At 44.7% G+C, this 24,556-nt stretch overlaps 1 protein-coding gene across 1 annotated transcript in view; it reads left to right on the top strand.

The window, feature by feature from the left end:
• Window positions 1-11,391: 11,391 nt before the first annotated feature.
• The window catches only part of thsd7ba (thrombospondin, type I, domain containing 7Ba), a 203,770-nt gene continuing 190,605 nt past the window's right edge, over window positions 11,392-24,556 (top strand). Inside the window, exon 1 of the mRNA XM_056289693.1 lies at window positions 11,392-11,551. Coding sequence (XP_056145668.1) covers window positions 11,392-11,551 — 160 coding nt within the window. The remainder of the gene's footprint in view (window positions 11,552-24,556) is intronic.

The raw sequence follows: 24,556 nt of genomic DNA, 5'->3' as shown, positions 1-24,556 counted from the left end.
GCATGGACATAACGCTAGATGAACTGACTGCTGCGGTGTCTCAGATGGCATCGGGCAAGGCTCCAAGAATAGACGGCTTACCATCCGACTTTTTTAAACACTTCTGGAGTGTTTTGGGACAGGATCTTCTGCACATGTTTAAAGAGTGCTTTGAAAAAGGAACACTTCCTCCTTCTTGCAGGTGTGCAGTTCTCTCTCTGCTGCCTAAGAGGGGAGATTTAGCCCTTTTGGAAAACTGGAGACCAGTAGCTCTTTTGTGGGCAGACTATAAAATCCTCTCCAAAGTTTTGTCTAACAGACTGAAATTGTTTATTGAACTATTGATTGGTGCAGATCAATCCTATTGTGTTCCAGACAGGTCTGTGACAGATAATTTGTTTTGATGAGAGATCTGTTTGATATATGTAAGCTATATGATATAAATGTTGGTATCTTGTCCATTGACCAAGAGAAGGCTTTTGACCATGTAGATCACACTTTTCTTTTCTCCACCTTGCAGGCCTTTGGTGTTGGGGAGGGGTTCCTGTCCTGGATAAAGCTGTTGTATAGTGGTGCGTGTTGTGTAGTGAAGGTGGGGGGAGGGTTGAGCTGTCCTGTGCCAGTTGGGAGGGGGATTAGGCAGGGCTGCCCCATCTCAGGCCAGCTCTACAGTATTGCCATTGAGCCTCTCCTATGTAGGTTGAGGAGCAGGCTGAGGGGTCTCTCTCTGCCAGAGCTAGCTCAACACGCTTCAGTTGTTGTATCAGCATACGCTGATGATGCCAATGTTTTTGTCCAGGCAGAGGGGGATGTTCAGGAATTGGAAGAAAGTCTGGCCTTGTATGAAAAGGCTTCTCCAGCCAAAGTCAACTGGGGAAAGAGTGAGGCTTGTTTGGTGGGTCAGTGGGACTTAAGGAGTCCTCCTCGTCTTCCTGGGAATCTTAGATGGGGGTAAGAGGTATTAAAGTTCTAGGAGTATATCTGGGAAGTGAGGACTTTCAGAGGCAGAACTGGGAGGGAGTGCTGGAGAAGGTGGAAGCCAGGTTGTCTAAATGGAATTGGATGCTACCCCAGCTGTCCTACAGTGGAAGAGCTCTGATAGTTAATAACCTGGTCGCCTCGTCTCTCTGGCACAGACTCACTGTTTTGGTGCCACCGCCAGGCCTTGCAGAAGAGATGCAGAAGCTCCTGGTGAAGTTTTTCTGGTCTGATCAGCAGCACTGGCTGAGGGCATCGGCCCTGTATCTCCCTGTGGCAGAGGGAGGACAAGGACTTATAGACATTCGGTCCAGGACCGCGGCCTTCAGACTACAGATGGCGCAGAGGCTGCTGTATGGCTGCGGTCACTGCTGGTTGGCTCCTGCTCGGCTGCTTATTCGGAAAGCTGGTCAGCTTGGGTTGGATAAGCAGATTTTTTTTACTGAGATCAACAGAAGCTGGCCTAGTTGGACTCGCATCTTTTTACACTTCGGTGGTTGAAGCCTGGCAGATGCTGAAGGTCACACGAACTCCAGACCCTAGACCAGGAATGTGGCTTTTTGAGGAGCCGCTGTTTCACAATGACTTCCTTACGAATGCCACCTTCTCCTCTGCAACAGTGCGGACTGCATTTGTTGAGGCTGGCATTACCAAACTGGGCCATCTTGCAAGAACATCTGTGGAAACACTTGGTGGCATCATCAACATCAGGTCCTCCAGAGTGCTGAAGAGGGTTGTGGAGGAAGTCTGGAAGTCCCTGCCTGGGCCACTGTGGGCATTTGCCGAAAATCGTGCTCTTGCTGACCAATGGGATGATGACAATGAGTATTTTTTTCCCTCCCTGATCGTCAGTCCTGCATTTGGGGCATGGCGAGGGGGGAGTGGACTGCCTCTTTCCCTGAGTACACCAGCGCTGGGTAGTTTCAGCTCTTGTGGGAAGAAGCAGCTTTACTACAGCTATGTGAAGGTACTCAACCTTTGCTCTCTGGCTGAAGTCAGGGAGTCGAGGTGGACTGAGGTTTTCACTTCAGACTGTACCCCTAAGGGCAGGTGGAGGGTCCTGTGTAAGCATCCTGTTGAGAAACGGATGGCTGACCTCCAGTGGAGGATTATACATGGAGCAATACCTACGAACAGACACAGGGTTCACCTCGATCCAAGCACTGGGGAGGGCTGTCCTTTCTGCTCTCAGAGGGAAACGTTAGAACACTTAGTGATCTCTTGTCCTTGTTTGGTGGGCTTATTTAGGGTACTGCAAGAATGGGTGGAAGCTTTGGATGAGGTTTCCTCCATCCCCATATTTGTTTTTGGGCCCAAATGCACGGCAAGAAAAAGGCTGCTCCTGGTCCTAGTCAATTTTCTGTTCAACACTGCTAAGCTAGCGATCTGGAAGACAAGGAAGAATCAGATGCTAGGTCATGGCTGGACCGAGGTGGTGCAGAGTATGAAGGGTTTGGTGGCGGCTCGTCTGAGGATAGAGCACGCTTTTTACACCCTGACCAGTAATCTTGACTCTTTCAGGGCTTTGTGGGGGTTACGACGTGTTTTATGTTCACTAAGTGAAGATGGGTCACTTGTTCTGAATTTCTAATTCATTATGGTCGTGTGTATGTATTTTGATTGAGTAATAATGCGTGATATTTTGTTCTTTCCAGCTTGTTTACTGTTGACTTGATGGGAATGGAGTGTTAGTTTTTTTTTTTTTTTACTGTGATGTAAATAAAAGTTATTTTAAAAGTCAAGTCCCTCTCTCTTTCTCCTCCCCGCCTTGTAGACACCTGTCAGGGCATGTTGGGGTCCAGGTGGCTCCGTGAATTGGAACCTGTAGTATCAGACCACCTCAGCAACAATAATATACCCCCCCGCGTCTCTCTCTCTCTTTCTCTCTCTCTCTCTCTCTCTCTCTCTCTCTCTCTCTCTCTCTCTCTCTCTCTCTCTCTCTCTCTCTCTCTCTCTCTCTCTCTCTCTCTTTCTCTCATTAGTCCCCATCTGGACCTCCTGCAGACAGGTGCAGACATGGTCACATGCTTATTTAAATTCTCCGTAGCCCCCCTACAGTAAAATGACCGAGGAGACAGACTGACTTGGATTTCAGCCAGAGCTTTTTTAATTATAAACTACTTTAAATAAATTGGGCAGGTGACCCATCCCAAATGGGGAAAAAATTTAAAAAGTTGAATTATCCTGAAACTATCTCTTTTCTAGCCCCCCTCTTCTATCTCTCGTGCATGCTCTCTCTCTCTCTCTCTCTCTCTCTCTCTCTCTCTCTCTCTCTCTCTCTCTCTCTCTCTCTCTCTCTCTCTCTCTCTCTCTCTCTGGCTCAATGTTTTTACATCTTGTTTAAATAGAGACATTCTTATAAGTAATAAAATAGAGAAATATAATAAATATAATAAATAATAGAGATAGAAATATAATAATAGAAATAAGAATAATAAACATAAGAATGATGGAAATAGAACAGAAATAGGGAGATTTTCTGTCTCTTTCTATGAGTCTTTGTTTCAAAGCTGCTATGAATTTGTGACATTGTATTAAAGTTGTTTTTTAAAAGGAAAAAAACCCCTCTCGCTCTCTCTCTCTCTCTTTCTGACTCGAAATGTTTTTACATCTCTCATTAAATAGTGAAATCTTTGATGCACTCAAAGCCAAGTTTTTTGCTTTATTTATTTATTTATTCCTTTATTTTGTCTTCTTTTTTTATTTGGTGCCTTTCTCTCTTTTTTTCCACTCTGGGTGCTCTCTGCTCTCTTTCTGCTCGCGCTGTCACAGCTTCCCGAGGAGGAGCGATCTCTTCCTCTCACCAAAGAAATGCTGTCTGAAGAGGAGCCAATTAAAATTCTGGCTGAAGGGGCCTAATTTTTACTTTTTCTATTTTTTTCTATGCTCCTGGCGGGGGAGTTGCCCCCTCACCTGAAGTAACTTCACCTGTTTGTACTTCATTTTCTCCTCGGAGAATCGACTCATCCCAACTGCACGGACACCAAAGAACTCTAGAGAAACTCATTATTTTGGGTGATTTTCTCTTCTCATTAAGGGATCTCTTTTCTTCACTTTGGCGTGAAACGTTTGGGTGGTGGGGGGGGTGTAACTGGGCTGACAAAACATTGCCCTGCTTTGTTTTTGGCCACGAAATCAAGAGAAGATGTTCAACTCCAGGGCGGCACTTTGGCACAGTAGTTAGCGCGGTCGCCTCACAGCAAGAAGGTCCTGGGTTCGAGCCACGGGGTAGTCCAACCTTGGTGGGTCGTCCCGGGTCGTCCTCTGTGTGGAGTTTGCATGTTCTCCCCGTGTCTGCGTGGGTTTCCTCCGGGGCTCCGGTTTCCTCCCACAGTCCAAAGACATGTAGGTCAGGTGAATCGGCCGCACTAAATTGTCCCTAGGAATGAATGTGTGTGTGTGTGTGTGTTTGTGTGTGTGTGTTTGTGTGTGTGTGCGTACGTGCGGGCCCTGCGATGGCCTGGCGTCCTTTCCAGGGTGTCTCCCCGCCTGCTGCCCAATGTCTGCTGGAATAGGCTCCAGCATCCCCGCGACCCTGAGAGCAGGATGAGGGGTTAAGATAACGGATGGATGGATGTTCAGCTCCAAAAGCACCGTGGCTGAGCAGCTTGCAAAGGCAAATGACTGAGAGTGTGCGCCATGAATCTCTGTTTTGTGTGTCTGACATGTTGCTAAACCAGCTCTGACGCACAACTGCACACTGTAGCGAAACATCAAAGAGTAGCATGCGCTCACATCACTGTTATTATAGTGCCTCTTTTATTTATTTTGTTCATTTTCTGGCCCAACTCTTATCCTGGCTGGTTATCAACGATAAGCCGAACCATTCGTGTGGCTGCTGGGAGAGTGCATAGGGTTTAACTGGGATGGCAATTGTTTATCTTGATGAAGCCATAGGCGCAGATTCTCTGCTCATTCACACATTTATTTTGGGAAAGAATAGGGAAAAGGGAGCGCTCGTGATTTTTCCATACCGTTATCAGCCTCATCCTTTGCAGTACATATTGCAGTCTGTTTTCGTTCGGCACGCTATCAGATGTTAAAATTGCAGTTCATCTCTCACAAAACAGAAAAAGAGAGGAGGAATACTCCCAACTTGAGCTTTTTGAGAATCTGTATATCGTGAAAGATACTTGGGACCTGGAAAAACCCAACCCGAAGGGAGAGCTGCTCTCTCTGCCACAGTGTTTGGCGTCAGTAATTACATTCAGCAGATTTTCGGCAGTCTGTCCTTATTTAAACATCTTCGCCTCATTCAAATTTACCCTGTCTGATCACATTTGCTTTGTTATTAATCATTCCAATTAGGAGTCTTCTAGAGAAGCATATGCTTATAGGCCAGCTAATTTAATCATTCAGTTTCCTTTGCTCGAGTTTTTCTAGGTTTGCAGGTACTGTGAGAGGAACGCCGTGATGTTCAGATGATGTCAGTCTAAAACGGAGCGAGTCTCCCTCAAAATCGATTTTGGGACGGTGAGGTCGGAGGTTGCTCAGCAAGATGTCCCTCCTCATCGACGCTCATAAGCTTTTGCCCAGTGACCTAACCCACAGATGACACTTGACTATCTTCCATTTTACCTGCAGCCCACAGAGCCACAGCGTGCACTGTGCCAGCACACTAAACCCACATAGTACGTAGTTCAAACCTCCAGCAGCTGCTGTCTGGACGGTCATTCTTTTTTTTTTGGATTTTTGGATTTTTCCCTTTTTCTCCCCAATTGTCAGTTGTACTTGGCCAATTACCCCACTCTTCCTAGCCGTCCAAGTCTCTGCTCCACCCCCTCTGCCAATCTGGTGCTGACCTGGGGAGGGCTACAGACTACCAAATACTTCCTCCGATACATGTGGAGTCACCAGCCGCTTCTTTTCACCTGAACAGTGAGAAGTTTCACCAGGGGAACATAGCACGTGGGAGGATCACGCTATTCCCCCCAGTTCCCCCTTCCCCCCGAACAGGTGCCCCAACTGTTCAGAGGCGCTAGTGCAGCGACCAGGACACATACCCACATCCAGTTTCCCACCCACAGACAGGGTCAATTGTGTCTGTAGGGATGCCCAACCAAGCCGGAGGTAATTTGAACTGGCCATCCCTGTGTTGGTAGGCAACGAAATAGACCGCTACGCCACCTGGACGCCATTATGTGGTCATTTTAACCTTTTTTCAATGTAGTGGCAGAGTAAAGAGCTCTCTCAGATCCAACCTCCTGTTATTTGTCATGCTTTTAGGCAAGAATCTTTTTATTTATTTATTTACGCGAAAGTGGAATCAATGGCTTGAATGGTTAAATTATACTATTTTCCTTACTGAGGGAATTTGACCAGTCAAGGGTACAACAGTATTTAATAAATCATTCAAGAGTGGTCCGATGTAAGGTTCGACAAAATGCAAGACTGGTCAGAAACATCACACATGCTTTTATTTCGACAGAGGGCTGAAACTTGAGAGTTAATAAAAAAACTTAAATTAACTGTTTCTTCTCACCAGAAGCTGCAAGTTAGAAATCGATCTGATTTGAGCCAGCCGGAACACCTTTCATCTTATCTGCTGACTTTTATTTAGTTTGACACAGGCCAATGAATAGCGGGGAGGAAATGCCACCGTAGATAGAAGAGGATCCCATTTTAGCCACAATGCCGGGGTGAGGCAAAGTGCTTATAGGCCTCGAGGAAATAGGTGCGGGTGTCACAGGGATCTGGCGTTCGGGCGCGTGGCCAGGAAAGTCAATAGAGGAATGGAGCTCATAGTGGTGTGTCCAGAGAGAGAAAGGGGGCGAGGAGGAAGAAATGAAAGGAGGGCAGAAGGTGTTAATAGAAAGTGGGATTCTCCAGGATGAGCTCTCAGAAGAGGCTTTGGCTGGAAGTGTTGACAGGTCATCATTGACTGACTGCTGCTGGAGAAGCAGAGGCAGTAGCTGTGGCGGTGATGCTTGGATTTGTTTTCCATATCACCTTCACAATGTGACGCGCACAGTGGCAGATGATCCTCCTCGCTACTTCATGTGACGTTTACAAATACGTGCCCTGCGGTAACACGATGGCTGCATTAACACCGCCCCTCCTTCATAGGAACGTAATAAGTCTAAGTTTGGGATACATTATCCTTTTATTCATGCATATAAACTTCCTTGGCGACTTATCAGCAAGAGGAAGGGGGGGGCTGAGTGGATTATAAATCACAGCGAAGTCATATTTCTGTCCCAGTGCATGCTGGTAGTGTATAAAATGAAGGGGTTATTGTGGATGTGTGTTTTTATGACGCCTTCGCGCATCTAAATACGGTCATTCATTGCTCTTCACCGTGTCATTGCTTTTGTGTGCTCCAGTAATGCAAAGTAGCTGCTGTGAAGGGGATATAAAATCTGAGACAGAAACATGATGTCCCAGACAGGTGACGGCTTCATTCGGGCTGTCAAATGTTTACCCGCTCAAAAAGCGCCCAACGGTTTTGCCGTAAAGCTTGATTAAAAACAGCTGTGTTTTCTATCGCTTTTCCTTCATCCCCCCCCCCCCCCCCCCGTCTTTCCTCACCCATTTTCAGATTCTCCAGCCGTGCAGACTTCTTCGCCAGCCCCAGGAGGAACATCAGTGGGTGGGCTCTTGACTGCGCCAGGTCCAACAGGGGGTTTATCACACGGCTCAGTGATGGTGGAGGTGTGGCACGGCTCCAGCCCTCAGCACTCTGATTCATAGAGGATTAAGCCATTGCATGATGCTTCAGGTGGAAGTGCTGCTCCAGTTGATTTACTATCCCTGTCAGAGTTAGCATCTCGGGAGGCCCTCCTCTCTCCAGCGGAGTACTCCGGAAGGTTCAATAATCATCGTCTCCCACTGCACCCAACCAGTCCGCCTAAAGGGATGACTGACGCTCATTTCGTTCAGGTACAGTACTGTGCACAAAACAAACAAGGCAAAAATAAAAATAACTCAAGCCAAATTTGAAAGGGAATTTCAAAGTGATTTGCCCCCCGCCCCCGTCTGCCAGTATCCCGTCAAATGAATGAAACCGGTTTGGAACAGCGACATATTTCAAAGTCACGAGCTGTTTTTTGTTTTTTGTTTTATTTTTGAAGTTCCAACAGGTGTGTAATCAAAGAATACGGGGGGGGGGGGGGTGACTCTATTTTGCATTGCAATACTCTCTATTCTGCCATGTTCATGCCCACCGGTGCAAAACAGCGGCGGGACTCAGCTTGCTAAGATGGGGATGTGTTTCGTCATTTTGTTTTGCCAAGTGCTCGTCAAAAACAATACCACAGCATGGGCAAAAAAACATTTCCAGTCAAATTTAGAGATGTCAGTTGTCGCCAGTGTTTGGAAGCTGGGTTTTTTTGTTTTGTTTTTTTACCTTAATCTACTGGATGCAGTACAGGAAGAAGACCAATAGGGATGGAGGCAGGAATTTGGGCTTAGAATACTTAGAGAATGAGCCGGTTGGCTGGATAAATATATGGAAATCCCTGCAAGAAGGTGGCATCTGCGGTAAACGGACTAAACGCCTTTGTTTCCGCTCCAGCCCGAACTGGCCGTGTTCCCTCTGCAGGAAACTGGAGATTGCATGGTAATTGCACGGAGCCCCACGTACTTAACTAGATCCTGCCGTTGACTTTGAAAGTTATAATCAAACATTAATCATTGTAGCCACCTGAGAAAGGGGGGGGGTGCGCGCCGGTGGTGGGGGATTTCCGTGCTAATCAGCTCCCTGATCATACCTGGAGGGTCCAGCGAGCGAATCCCCCAAACGCGGGCCCACGAGAGATAGAGGAGAAGATTGCATTTTGTCAGATCATAGAGTATCTAATAGGATACATAGCGGCGTCTGAGCCTCTTCGCCGTTTGCCAGGTTTGCCTGTGACGACTGAGAGAGCGCCGCTCGGTTCCGTTTGACCCAGATAGTCGTAAGAATTTGAAACATCAGGTTTTCTGGCGTTCTCGAAAGCCGGCGTTCTCGTTTCATTGACAGATACATAGGAGGAGGGCACGGCTGAGCTGAACACACAGCGGTAGCCGACACCCCCCCCCCCCAAAAAAAAAAACCCCACAAAAACAAAACACAAAACCCTGTAGAACAGAAGCCTACCAAACAATGTGGATCCACTTGCCGGACTAACAAAAGACAATTTTTTGCAATTACATCTAACAATGGGCAGTCTCAACTGTATATTTGCACACGTTTTTCAAGCACGTACACCATATGCTTGGGGTTCGGCGCATGTTTTCATTGCGTGTTTGTATGGGGGAGAGTATTTTGCAATCAGCCGCGTGTTCTCTCGGGCTGTGAAGAGTTGGTATTGTTCTATAAATATTGAAATAGGTCTGGCTGAAGGGAGGATGTAATTTAGGTACAGCCAGGTATGGCGTCCAGAACAGCGAGGTCTGAGAGCTCGGCTAGTAATCAGGAGGCTGAGGTGTCTTGCTGGCACATGGCTGTGAAGGTGGTCTGTTCTGCCCATTCATCCACACTGAATGAATCGTCTGGTCATTAAAAAATTGAAATGAAGGTAGCTGTTATAAAATCAGTGAATACAATTGCATTCAAAGCTGACTGGCCTTTGAAAGCTGAGCGGGTTCTCCTGGAGTAATTCCCGACACCGTTCCTATGGCTGCTGGATTTGTAATTTGACAAAAAACTGGAGGATGTACAGACACTGTATATGTACCGCTGTGTGTGAGCCCCCTTTTACAGTTTGGCATTTGACATAGAAGGGAATTAGATAGATAGCCTGACCCGAGAAAAACTGCATGCTGAAAAGTCAAACCCAGGCCTTCCAGGTAGCGTAGCGATCTATTACGCTGCCGACCAACACGGGGATCGCCGGTTCGAATCCCCGTGTTACCTCCGGCTTGGTCGGGCATCCCTACAGACACAATTGGCCGTGTCTGCGGGTGGGAAGCCGGATGTGGGTATGTGTCCGGGTTGCTGCACTAGCGCCTCCTCTGGTCGGTTGGGGCACCTGTTCGGGGGGGAGGGGGAAATGGGGGGGAATAGCGTGATCCTCCCACGCGCCACGTCCCCCTGGTGAAACGCCTCACTGTCAGGTGAAAAGAAGCGGCTGGCGACTCCACATGTATCGAAGAAGGCATGTGGTAGTCTGCAGCCCTCCCTGGATCGGCAGAGGGGGTGGGGCAGCGACCGGGACGGCTCAGAAGAGTGGGGTAATTGGCCAAGTACGACTGGGGAGAAAAAGGAGGAAAAATCCAAAAAAAAAAGAAAGAAAAAAAAAGTCAAACCCTGGATATTAGCTTCACTGAGTGTGAAGAGAGACTAAACTGCCTACATTTATACATCAATACACAGCAGTGTGATTACAAACTGGTCGTCTGGTGACCCATTTCTGCACCCTTCCGATCCCCAAGTTATTTCTCTTTTAAACAGATTATGAAAGACGGTGACATCCAAATCTAATTTTGCTGAATGAGATCAACCAGCACCCCCACAGATGAACCATATGGAAATAATCCCCCCATCTCAAATATGCATCACCTTCTCAGTTACTCGCCCATCAGCTACCCCATCCCATTCAGTTACCCAAACAAGGTTGCAAAGTGATGTGATGGGCTACAGTTGAAATAATGAGGCAAATCTAAAATCTAATTTGTGTATATGCACAACGATTTAGTGCCGTGCACACACTGTGCTTCCTCGGCGCATTAAAAGAGCACCAAGCTTAATGTTCAGCACATCTTGCCTCAGAACCTTGAATGGAAGACCTTTTTTCCCATGCCCTTTCTGTGATGACTGATAAATGACACTTTTCTAAAGACCTGCGTGAAGTCACAGCGCCATGAAAAAAAAAGTTGTTGTGTGCAGAAATTGAATCATGTTTACTCTTAGCCTCACAAAATGCGACTGAATTCATCAGGTGTTGCAAATCTAATGCTGTATTCATTCATTTTGCCATCGGAGCAACACAATTAGAGGCCTTGTGATTGCGACACTAATCCTTAACACTCCTAGGACATGAGTCACAGTGGCAGGAGATAGGAATAAATGAGTTTCAATAAAAAAGGTACTAATACCCTCTATTATTTCAAGCTTTAAGCCCCCCTCCCCTTTATTACACGTTTTCACATCTACCTTGGGAGGCTGAGATGTTGCAGGCCCTCCCCAAGTAATTATTTTAGGTTTGTATGCGATGTGCGGAAAACGTGGCTGAATTGTCTGCGATTCCTGGATAAGGTGATGCAATGCAGCACGAGGGCTCTCCCCCCCCCCCCCCCCAAAAAAAACAACTTAATGCATTGTGAAAGAATGTTGATTTCTGTTTTCTCTGCAGCAGTCTCCCCATGCCTGCGGTCATCGCTACTTCCCCCGAGCTATAATAGAAGTTTCAAAATGTACATTTCCGGCCGTCGTGGCGAGGGAGAAACACTGATGTGCTTTAAAATAACAGTCTTTATTTCCTCTCTGCAGGAGTAAGACAGCAAGCAAAGTCAATGGGCTGGACTATGATTCTGAAAGATGACTGTGGGGTCATTGCCTGGACATGGCGCACGGGGAGCCATCTTCCCCTCCTCTTCCTCTTGTCTCTCGTTTCGACTCAAGTCAAGCCTGACATGGAGTTTCACAAAGACCATCACTTCTCATGGAAAACAGGTAAGACGGCTCAATTACCCTTGTTAATTACTTGTTCATCATCAACGGCCATCGAATGCATGTGGTTAACGCCGAATCTCCGTTTGTTGGCGCCGGCTTGATTTAGCGTTTTTGAAATGGACTTTGCTGGAGACAAATCGTTGCATTTAGTGGCCACACGTTGATACATCATCGCTCATCCTCAGTGTTTGCATTAAGCAGCACGGCTTCTGCACACCTCTGCACATCTGGCTTGTGTGTGTTGTGTAATTTTTACACCAGAGCCACAAAGCTGCTATTCGGTCATTACGGGGGGGGGGGGTGCAATGACATCTCTGCAAGCACTTGTGTGCAGAACGTCCATCAGAATAGTTTATACACTCCTATAGGAGCCGGTGATCAAGGCAGCGGGCCAGTATTCTGGGGGTGGTTAGCATAATAATACATTCTTGCCGCTCGCCTATTCGTCTCCAGCCCTGTGGCAGCACTCTCCACTCAGATTGCAATCATAATGATGCGGACGCTGTGGCAATGTGTCACTGTACAGTAAATAATGATGTCCAGCGTGTGCACTGTTGCTGATTTATGGCCCCAGTCACGGCTTGCTGAGGTGGTTTCTTGGAGGGGTATGTTCCATGTATGTATTCACCTGTGAATGTCAAATCCACGAAGCAGAACAACTGTTTTCCCCAGATTCCTTTTTCAAGAAATAGGTAACGGCTTTTTGTGAGCTGTATGCGTTCACAAGCATCCATCCACCCATTATCCGAACCGCTTATCCTGCTCTCAGGGTCGCGGGGATGCTGGAGCCTATCCCAGCAGTCATTGGGCAGCAGGCGGGGAGACACCCTGGACAGGTCGTCAGGACATCACACAGGGCCCACACACATTTATTCATACCTAGGGATAATGTAGTATGGTGGCACAGTGGTTAGTGTAGTCGCCTCACATCCAGGAGGTCCTGGGTTCCAGCCCTGGGGTAGTCCAACCTGGGGGGTCGTCCCGGGTCGTCCTCTGTGTGGAGTTTGCATGTTCTCTCCGTGTCTGCGTGGGTTTCCTCCCACAGTCGAGAGACATGTAGGTCAGGTGTTCACAAGCAAAATTATTAGATTTCAGCCAATATGTGCGTGTATTAACCATGGAAAACAATGCACAGTCAATGCATTATGGTTGGAATTCAAGGTAATCTTACCGTTTGTCTCTTTTTTTGTGCGTGACGGGGTTCCACCGCGAATGCATTTCCAAGGAAAACTTTGCCTCCCCACATAAAGGCCCGCTTGCTGTGCGATTAGCACTTTCATTTCTCACTCTGCGCTCGGGTAATGATTCTGCCCGAGTGATAAAGAGATTGATTAATTTCACTTGAAAGGGCGTATGTGTTAAAGGGATGTAATCAAGACACCAGGAGGGAGGATTTGACACCCTTACGGGGCTAAAATGGCTTATGAATTGTTGCTCAACTGGGAATGAAAATCGCTTTATGGAAAGAAAAGGTCTAGCGCTCAGACACCTCTGAATAGATCTTCCCAGTGCCAGCCTGATGCCAGGGAAGCATGTTTAAGGCAGCATAACAATGGCTGTGACAGGGCTTTGAAGTTCAGCGTAATGTCAACAGGATTACACAGGAAATAGAAACGGATTCGGGAGGAAAGTTCCGACCTTTTGTCGTGTGGCGCCGATGCAGTTCGGGCTCGCGGAAGACTCCGTGGCGTTCGGCAGTCTTTAAACGAGGCGATTCAAAACGGAGCATCGTTCCATCACGCCGATGGACTACAAATTAGATATGAATGTGTCCACTTTGAAAACAGCTACGGGTGAATGACTGCAGTGCAGAGTAATTTAATCTTTAGTGTTTCTAAAAGAAAAGAAAGTTGTGTAGTTTATCTTTTGTTTTGGTGGGGAATCCCCCTCCCCTTTTTTTTTCTCTCCAATTGTACTTGGCCAATTACCCCACTCTTCCGAGCCGTCCCCGGCCACTGCTCTACCCCCTCTGCCGATCCGGGGAGGGCTGCAGACTACCACATGCCTTCTGCGATACATGTGGAGTCGTCAGCCGCTTCTTCTTCTTCACCTGGCAGTGAGGAGTTTCGCCAGGAGGACATAGCGCATGGGAGGATCACGCTATTCCCCCCAGTTCTCTCTCCCCCCTGAACAGGTGCCCCGACCGACCAGAGAGGGCGCTAGTGTAGCGACCAGGACACACCCACATCCGGCTTCCCACCCACCGACATGGCTAATTGTGTCTGTAGGGACGCCCGACCAAGCCAGATGTAAGACGGGGATTCGAACCGGCGATCCCTGTGTTTGTAGGCAACGGAATACACCGCTATGCTACCCGGGTGCCCCCATTTCATCTCTTTTTAGCGAGAGAACAAGTAGAACTTGAGAAGTTAGGGGTTCAGTGCTCTCTAAGTAAGTGGTGCTGGTCTATTGTGTGTCCGGTGTGTCCAGTCAGACCAGTAAGACTGCGGGAGCCAGTTCCCGGCGCTTTCGCTGGCTCAAATGGAGCGCTCGAGCACCAGTTAAACTTGACCTTCAGCCAACGTCTCAGATCAGACAGCCCAATGGAGCATGGAGGAATAGGAGAATCATTCAGTTCACTTTACAGCGAGCGTTCACTCACGACCCTTTTAAAACCTCCCTCGCTTCCTCTCACCATGCAAGTTACACGTTATTAGCTCAGTTCTGTTGGAGGATGGGCAAAATGGCAACAGGATTTGATGTAGCACACTGGTGTAAGCCTCCAGGTATGCTGCTCCTACTACTGTGGGTAGCGTTTAGTCAAACAAACTCAGTTTCAGTAATGCAATCAATTTTCTGTGGGTCTGATATCAAATTACCTTTGAGGAAATTCAACCGCTTTAGGGTCTGTTATAATAGCCTTATTAACGTCTTCCAGCATAATTGCCCCCACAACAGCAGCGCTTTTGATTGATACACAACTTTTGCGGTGTTTCCCTGCAAATGTCTATTTTTTTAAACAGTAACTTCATTACCGCGCTCACATGTGGGTGCTGATTATGTAAGTGTTTTGTAGCTTGTGTGCGGTAGATCTAGTCATATATATATATATATATATATATATATATATATATATATATATATATATATATATATACAGTGCTGCTTGAAAGTATGTGAACCCCTTGAGCAGTTTAGATTTCTCTGTTGTTTTACCATGATTTTCCTATTCCATCATCACTAGTTTTTATGTATGAAATGTCAGATATATGTTTATCAGTTGCATGTACTTGTTTAATGGGACTTGTTTAAGTAGCCCAAAAACTACATGAAACATGGAATTAGTGTATGTGCAAAAGTAAGTGAACCCCCAGCTGCATTGGTTAAGTCAAGCAGGTAACAGACTGAAGTGAAACACATTTGGGTGCTTAATTAATCATTTAACCAGACCAATGAAATGAGACATCCTTGGGAAAGGGTTTGGCCTGCACTAATTAAAAGACAGAGGAAACCAACCAAACCACTGTGGTCCCATACAAATCAACAATGCCGAGAGCAAAGGAGATATCCAAGGACATGAAGAAGAGGGTAGTGACAGCCCATCAGTCTGGGGAGGGCTATAAGCCCATCTCCAAAAGATTCCAGCTCCATCCAGCCACTGTAAGACAAATAATTTACAAATGGAGGGCCTTCAACATGACAGCAACTCTGCCTAGAAGTGGATGCCCATCAAAACTATCACCCAGAAGCACCAGAAAAATAATAAATCAGGTAAAGGCCAACCCACACATCACCTCTAGAGAGTTGCAGACCTCTCTGGTAGCATCTGGGACAAATGTGCATGCGTCTACAATCAGACGGAAATTGAATAGCCATGACATTCATGGGAGGGTTGCTAGAAGGAAGCCTCTGCTCTCAAAAAAGAACAAAGCTGCCCATTTCAACTTTGCCAGAGAGCACTTGGACAAACCAGAGGCCTTCTGGAAGTCCATTCTCTGAACAGACGAGTCCAAAATAGAATTATTTGATCAAAATCAAAACCAACATGTTTGGAGAAAAGCCAACACTGCATATGAAGAAAAGAACCTCCTCCCAACAGTGAAGCATGGTGGTGGAAATGTGAAGGTCTGGGGCTGCTTTTCTGCTTCTGGACCTGGACGACTCCATATTATCCAAGGAACCATGAATTCTCCAGCATATCAACAAATTCTTGACCAGAATCTCCTGCCATCAGTCAGGGAGTTGAAGCTGGGACGAAAATGGATTATGCAACAAGACAATGACCCAAAGCATTCCAGCAAAACTACAAAGGAATGGCTTCAGAGAAAGAGGATTCGTACTCTGGATAGGCCCAGTCAAAGTCCGGACCTTAATCCAATTGAAATGTTGTGGCGAGACCTGAAGAAGTTGGCACATACCGGATGTCCCTCCAACCTCTCTCAACTGGCTGAGTTCTGGAAGGAGGATTGGGCAAAAAGCCCCATAAGCAGATGCGAGAGACTGGTTAGTGGTTACAGAAGACGTTTGGTTGAAGTAATGGCTGCAAAAGGAGGAGCCACAAGCTACTAATACAAGGGTTCACATACTTTTGCACATGTTAAATTTTCAGTTTTTGTGAAATAAACCACCTTTGTTGAATTAAATAATGAAAATATATCTCCTTTTGTGTGTGTGTCCATTATTTGGAAGGTGTGCTTTACAAATTGGGATTTGGATGTATGTGTAATAAGCTTATTTTAATGTTTTTTTTACAAAAACAGTGACCATGTCTGGAGGGTTCACAAACTTTCAAGCAGCACTGTATATGGGGAAAGTGTCTTACAGGAAAAGGAATTGGAGATCGGGAAAGCTGGCAGGTTAATGCCTCTTTTTTTAACTTACGTTCACCAAACATACGGGATCGGTTTAGGCAGTGGTGGTGCTAGGTTCTGTTGGGGCCTTAGGCAAAAATTCACAGGAGGGGCCCCCAATCAGCGCTCAATTAATTCCAAATGTACACATAATGTAACTTTCAAAATATAAAGAATAAAAACCAGAACATTGCGACACTATAAATATTGCATCGAATTCAGAGGACAACCACCGGAACTGCCGCAGCCGGGACGCGAACCTGAATCTATCGCACCGTGGGCGACAACGTTAACCAGTCGACTAAATGGTCCGACCCGTCAGCCAATGGCCAACGTGTCTACTTATCCATGCACGTTACACTACCCACCCCCCTCCTTCGGGAAAGCGCGTATCCCACTTCTGACATCACTGTAGTGGTGTCAAGACCTTTATAAACTGTTTTCAAGGAGCCTCTGCCAAGCTCAATGTCAAACTTGAGAAAACGCCTCCCAGGTGAGGTGGACACCGCCTTCATCACTTCCAGCCTTACCGGTGATGTCGAGGGGCAAAGCGTCACCTTTCTGTTCCGGTACCCCTCTGTCTTTCTTCTATCCATGTAACGTGCATGGATAAGTAGACACGTTGGCCCTTGGCTTACGGGTCAGACCCTTTAGTCGAGTGGTTAGCGATGTCTCCCGCAGTGCTGGAGGTAGGGGTTCGCGTGCCGGCTGTGGCGGTTGCTCTCCAAATTTGCTACACTTGTGTCAGAAGTGGGATACGCGCGGATGCGCTTTCCCGAAGGAGGGGGGTAGTGTAACGTCAATGGATAAGTAGACACGTTGGCCCTTGGCTAACAGGTGGGACCCTTTATTTTAGCGGTTAGCGCTGTCTCCCGCGGTGCGGGACGTACGGGTTCGCGTCCCGGCTGCGGCAGTTTCTGGGGTTGCCCCCCAAATTCGCTACAATATATAAATTATAAGGCTACTGCAAATGCTGCCACTCGCATCAAAAGAAAATAAGAAATAAATTGGCACAATATACATATATAGAGCAATAAAACAGTAAATAACTTAAAATAAAAACTATAAACATATGAGAAAACACGCTGGGAGTAAACTCATTTTCGGAGAGCACAGGCAGTGCACGTGCAACGCGAATGACATGGGGCCCCTACAAGGGAGATTTCTTACTGTGATGTCATCTCATTGCAAATCGTCCATTGCTTGTTTGAGGCAGAGGGGGTTGCGGTCACTGCTTTAGAGTAAATTCTGTCAATCCTCGGGGGCCCCCTACTGCCTGGGGCTCCAAGCAGTTGCCTGGCTTGCCTGTTCAGAAGCTTCGCTTCTGGGTTTAGGGCAAACGTATCGCCACCTAAACCGTGAAGTGCACCTCTTGAAAAGAAATGCCTTTGATTTTCAAGAGACCATGTAAAGCAGGAACTTGTGATATCCTCAAAAGCGGAGCGTTTCAATTGGATTTCGTTAAGTTGCGTGAATGTCTACACTTCAACGCAACGGTTAAGACACCAGTGTTCATCTAATGTCAGCTTTACACTTCTTCAGCCAAGAAGTTTTCTATTTCTCAGGGGTGTGTGTATTTGTCACTTTGAAATATAAGTGTAATCTTTCCGTTGAAGGTTTTTAAAAATGCAGGGGGACTCATCTGTTAAGATGTGTGTGTGTGTGTGTGTGTGTGTGTGTGTGTGTGTGTGTGTGTGTGTGTGTGTGTGTGTGTGTGTGTGTGTGTGTGTGTGTGTGTGTGTGTGTGTGTGTGAGTGAGTGAGTGAGTGAGTGAGTGAGGGAGGGAGGGAGGGAGGGAGGGAGGGAGGGTGTGTGTGTGTGTGTGTGTGTGTGTGTGTGTGTGTGTGTGTGTGTGTGTGTGTGTGTGTGTGTGTGTGTGTGTGTGTGTGTGTGTGAGTGATTTAAAGTCGAGGCTTTAAAAAGAGGCAAAGAGCTTCATTTTTTTGGGTTACAAGTGAAAGCTCATCCCAGATGGGGCTGTAGTACACCAATACATCAAAGCTGCCTCTCTCTTTTCCAAGAAAGCACATTTATCGATTAAATCCCAACTGAAATACACCCACCGTAAAGATGTTTCAATATATTGGGCACAAGGCTACTCGAAATCCATAAAAAAGAGACTTACTTTGCTGTTTTTATTTGTTTTGTTTTTAACATGAGCGTGCACACAGTTTTCAAAGCTTGGTATTCTTGAATCTCTAGATGAAAACAGAAGAGATTATACACAGTGAAAGCAATCACCATATACAAGCATTTAGCCTTCACTGTGATTGGAAAGAAGAAAAGAAAAAGACCTGCAATATGTGTCACGGGTTAGCACTGTTGCCTCACAGCCTGAAGGTCCTGGGTCCGAACCCCAGGCCGTCCCAGGTCCTTTCTGTGTGGAGTTTGCATGTTCTCCCCGTGTCTGCGTGGGTTTTCTCTGGGTGCTCCGGTTTCCTCCCACCATCAAAAACACATGCATGTTAGGGTTAATACTCCTGTCTGTGCCTCTGAGCAAGGCGATGGAAAGAAGAACTGGAGTTGGTCCCCAGGTGCTGCAGCTGCCCACTGCTGCTATACAATGTGATGGGTTAAATGCAGAAAACAAATTCACTGTAAGAATACAATTTGTTTGTGAAAATACAGTGTCATATAAAGCGGCTTTCATTTCATTACCCTACATTTACTTTGGGGCTAATTTATTTACATTTATAAATGATTGCTTCATCTGCATTTTCTTTTTTTTTCTTCCAAGGAGAAAATTAGGAGTACATGAGCTGTAGTTGTTCTAATCTGTCCAGAGTCCTTTTGGGGACTGAATGATTGAGCTTCTTCTATAGAGTTCATCATATGTGGGAACATTTAGATGTAAAGAATAAGCTATGGGGCAATGATTTTTGAGAGAATGAAAATTTGATATTGGTCATTATTGAAGTATCCCAGCTTGTAGCTCAGGCCATTGTAGGGGCACACAGGGGCTGAAGCTGCAGGGCACAAGATTCAGAATGGGCTCTAAGGCTGTAAGAAAATATGATATGTATTTACAGTCATGGCCTTGCTGCCACTGACCCTCTTTTCCACAGCTACAATCTTCTAAAGCTTACTGAATGTGATATCCTTCACAATGCTTGTATAATATATAACGCTGTGCTCAATGATCGATTTTGTGACCTTATTCCAACTTACCTCCCATTGTATAAATATGAGACTAGGCAAAAAGCATCTCATAAAGGGTAAAAAACATAAATTTAAATGTATGAGCTTTAGTGTGGTTAGCAGAGGTCCAAGGGTGGGGAATGAGCTTAATAATACTATAAAAATGTCGTTATCTCTTTCTGTTTTCAAAAAGAGCTTAAGCCAGCAGTTACTACTAAAATATGGTAAAGCTTGAATACCCTGAACCAGGGGTGGACTGGCAACAAAAAGTAGCCAAGGAATTTGCTGTTAAGTGGCCCCAGTTTGATACACCAAATTCAAACTGACACCACATGTTTACCAATCAACGAATTATTGATTAAAAAAACAAAAAAACAAAAAAACCAATCTTAATTTGTATTGTTTCTGTTAGGCTAATATAAAAGGCCCTGCTAAAGGTTGCCAATGACCTGTTGATGGCAGCAGACTCCAGGTCACCCAGCATCTTGGTCCTACTAGATCTGAATCCGGCGTTCGACATCATGGACCACAACATCCTCCTCCACTTCCTCAAGAACTACACCATGGTCTCTGACACAGCCATGATGTGGTTCATCTCCTATCTCACCAACCGGAGATATCACATGTCACTGGGGGGGTTCTAGGACCGATGACAATGCAGTGACATGCGGTGTCCCACATGGGTCAGTACTTGGGCCTGTCTTGTTTTCAATCTACTTACTCCCACTTGGATGTATATCATCAGATACACATCAACTTCAACTACTATGCTGATGACACCCAGGTCTACATTAAAATGCAATCCAATCCTACCAGCACAATCTCCACACTGAACACCTGGCAGGAGGACATCTGCTGCTGGATGACTAACAACTTCCTTCAGCTCAACAGCAGCAAGACGGAGGCAATTCTGATTGAGACCACCAAACAACAACGCCGGCATCATTGGTCCCTCCCTTGATGGCCAACTCCTTCTACTCTCTTCTGTCGTCACCAACCTTAGTGGTAATTTCCACTCCACTCCACACTCTCATTCTAAGCCCATGTCAAACACATCTGCAAGATTTCCTTTTTTCACCTTAAAAATATAGCCAGACTGAAGCCATCACTTTCAAGAGATGACACCAAAAAAATGGTCCATGCCCTAATCGTCTCCCAAATTGATTATGTCAATCCCCTTCTCTCTGATCTTCTAGTCAAATCTATCAACTGTCTACAACTCATTCAGAGCAGTGCTGCTAGAGTCCTCACTGACTCAAAAAATGTCAGCCAACATAACCCCCATGCTTGCCCAATTCCACTGGCTCCCAGCCCACTACATGATCCATTTCAAAATCCTCCTGACCTACAAAGCCTTAAATGGCCAAAGACACAGTTACCTCAGTGACCTCATCACCACCCACAAACCCTCACGCTCCCTCCACTTTAGCCATTCCCAACTGCTCCACCTCTCCCCTAGATGTCTCCGGATGATCAAAGACCGAACCTTCCGCTCTATTTCCCCATGCTTCTGGAACTCCCTCCCGGACTATTTCAGAACTGGCCCAGCAAACAAGGTTTTTAAAACAAGCCTTAAAACCCTTCTTTGGTAAGGCTTCTTTTAAGCCTTTTATAGTGGCCCACCTTTGTTTTAATAATCTTTTCACTTCATCTTATTCTACTCTTACTTTATTTATTTTTTACAGCAGCCCACCCTAGTTTTATTCCTCCTCTTTTATCTTTTTACTTTTTTATTTTATTATATAGTTTCTTTTTTCTTTTACTATAGTGTTTTATCTGTGAAGCGCTTCAAGATCTGTCTCCGCAGATGAAAAATGCTATACAAAATAATTGATTATTATTATTATTATTATGTAGAACAATTAAACTAATTTTATAAGGTTTTCCTCCCCATGTTTGTGTGTACATAAATCAAAAATTCAAAGTTGAATTAATTAATTACTTTTAAATTCAGTTGTTCAGTGGTACTGGCTGGTTGTCGCACACACCTGTCTCCACAGAGGCCCCTACAAAGACTTTCTCAAAAAGTTCCCTGTCTGACTCAGGTTCTACTGTTTGTTAAAGAAAAACATAAAGCAGGCATCGTTTAGACTGTCTAACATGAGCAGCAAATATTGCTGTATTTGACTTTTGAAATTTTGAAAAAAAATTCAAAAAATAAATTTCTTTAAAAACTGTTTGTTTCTTTATCAAAATTTCTATTAAGTTTGATATTATGATGTTTTTTTTTTCAAAGTTGTAACAGCAAAATGTGATGGTAATGACAATTTCACTTTTTGGAGAAAAAGTTGGCTAAGTCTTGCACTTGCTAACCTAACTTGTTAGCTAGCATACAATGTACAATTAATATACATGAATAAAGTGAAATTTCTTATTTCTGAACTAAACTACTCAATTAGTAGCTTGTTTGGTAATGACGCCTACTAAACATACTTTCAGATCAGGACATACACATCTTCAAATTACTTACATTTGTGGACATGAAAAAGTCTCGCTTCTGCCATGACTGCTTATGCGCCTCTGGCACTTCTCATTTCCATGGCAACTATATTGTTGTTGTTTCAAAAAAAACATTATTGCTCTCTGAAATGTTCGGTGTGATGGTAATGAAAGAATGTATGAGAGACAGCGATATTTAACTATAAAAATGTGCAAATTGCACATGTAGAAACCATATGAATTTGAGATATGTCTTTTTAAATTATTATGAGAAAATGCAAAGTAAAGCTTTAATGAATTTAACCATTTTTATTACTTTATTATAAAGGGGAAGTTAAAAAGTCTGGGTTGGGGACAAGCCCAAAACAGTGAAATTCTGGCACATTTGAATTTTCAGCATACTGAAAAAGTATTAAAGCGTTGTCATTGAGACACATATTTTTTCATAGCTAACATAAATATAAATACAATAATTGTTTTAAAAAAAACTGTTTTTTTCTTCTTGAAAATATACCTTGGGAACAGAAAAACTCCCTTAATTGAAGAATCACTCATTAGGTGTTTCATGCAGCATACTTGTCATTCATTCTATTTTTTGCAATGCAACAATAAATAACTTGAGTGAAGTAGTCTAACCTGATCATGTGAATGATGTATTGTGCTCTAATTTAATTCAGTCACACAATAACATTCAACAGTGCACCTCTAATTGGATCTGTGCTGGTTCTTGTTCCCTCCTCCTCCATCCTTTCCCTTTCTTGTTCAGAGCCATGTTCACCTGTTTGTTTAGATTGTAGAGTAAGTATTTAACAAATCATTTTTATTGCTGAGCTGGCTATCCAATATTGTATGCTTTATGCGGAAAAGAATGAGTAGTCTGGAAGAAAATCATGGAATGTACATGTTTATTTTATCCATTTACAGTCGAAGTTATTGGCCATTTTTAAACACTTCAGAGAAATTTAGCTTACTTAACCTTCTCTAAATATTTGTTTACTGAGTCTGACCAGTTAAAAGTTGGGAAATGGTCAAACCTGCAGCGGGACTGTAGCATTGAAACCCCAAAGGTAACAAAAACATTTTGTGCTTTAGGTAGTTCATTTAGCTAGTTCACAGCACCTAGCATGTAAGCATGACAAAGTACCTGCTCCCTGCTCACTCCTCTTTGATGGTTCTGTCTCTTCATCACCTGCAGACTGCTTAAATATATCCATTATCTTAGCACACTTTGCGGCGTCAGCCAGCAAAGCCTTTGTCTTTTTTTGGCGCACCTTCTCTGCACTGCTGGCCGCAGATTTTCTCTTTTTATCCATGTTTCAAGAACAAGGAATGCTAGATACTTTTAACCAGTGCTAGATACTTTTAATGAGTGCTAGATACTTTTAACCAGTGCTAGATACTTTAACTACTGCTACTTTTAACTAGTGTTAGATACTTTTAACTAGTGCGCGATACTTTTAAGGAGTGCTAGATACTTTTAACTAGTGCTAGATAATTTTAACTAGTGCTAGATACTTTTAAGGAGTACTAGATACTTTCACTTGTGATGGTAACTGCTATCTGCTATTACGGATTGCACTCACCGTGTCGGTGTAGCTAAGATGACCTATTGAATATATAATGCCGGGTTTGAGAGAAAAAAAAAACACCGGCCCTTACAAGACCAGCCCATCAGGAAAATTCCTGAACTTCCTGATAGCCAGTCCGGGCCTGCCTGAACAGCTGGAGACTTCTAAGCTAGTTACTCTCCTCTGAAATCCACTTAAATTGTACTGTTCTTTCCACTTCCCATATGTCTTGTATCATACCTATTTAATCAGTGTTTAGACTGATGGGATTGTCTTGGGACCATTCAGTAGTCTTTGGTTAGTCTTAGGTGTCTGTCGGTTGTACATGTTTCTGTATAATACGTGCACTTTTTTAAATCTCGACAACTTGCTAGCAAACATATATACTAATACTATCTGCTTAAGTGTCTGGGCCAGAGAGCTTATCAGGGTGTCCCATTCCACATGTCTCCATTATGTCTTATATGATTGTACTTGTATTTTAACTGATTTATGAACAAAACTGAACTGAACTGAACTGAACTGAAACCTACATTACAATTCAGAGTTAATGAATATTGTTTTGAAAGTTCGACAGTATTGCACTATTACTTTTACGTGTCCATCCAATTTTTTTCCCCTGATTCCTTCAGCCTACATAGCTTGGGAGTGGTCAAGTGATATTGCTTTGAATTTATTGTATATCTGGATGTATTGCACTATTTCAATACTTTGTGAACATGAGGTAGCAATTTGTGCAATCATTGTAAGGAGTGTAGGAATATTGTAAGGCGAGTGCCTCTAGAAAAAGGAGAGTAGCCAAGCTGCTGCTGTTAATGGTGATAAGAACAGCCAGGGTCAGTATGGCGGCAGCCTTTGTTTGGAGTGCAGAGGACCCTTCATCCGCACTTGTGATCTTTTTTTTTCTTTTTTTTTTAAGTGTGCTGAATTGCCAGATTATTGTGTGTGTGTGTGTGTGTGTGTGTGTGTGTGTGTGTGTGTGTTGGGGCATAGGCGATCTTTCTGTTTGTGAGTTACTGTCCTGTTGTTAGGACTTGGCTGCCATTTGATCGCCATGTGCCTTGTGTGGG

The sequence above is a fragment of the Lampris incognitus genome, chromosome 11 (genome assembly GCF_029633865.1).
Source record: "Lampris incognitus isolate fLamInc1 chromosome 11, fLamInc1.hap2, whole genome shotgun sequence".
Lineage (NCBI taxonomy): Eukaryota > Metazoa > Chordata > Actinopteri > Lampriformes > Lampridae > Lampris > Lampris incognitus.
Note: the sequence above shows the minus strand (reverse complement) of the source record. Positions and strands in the feature narration are given on the sequence as shown.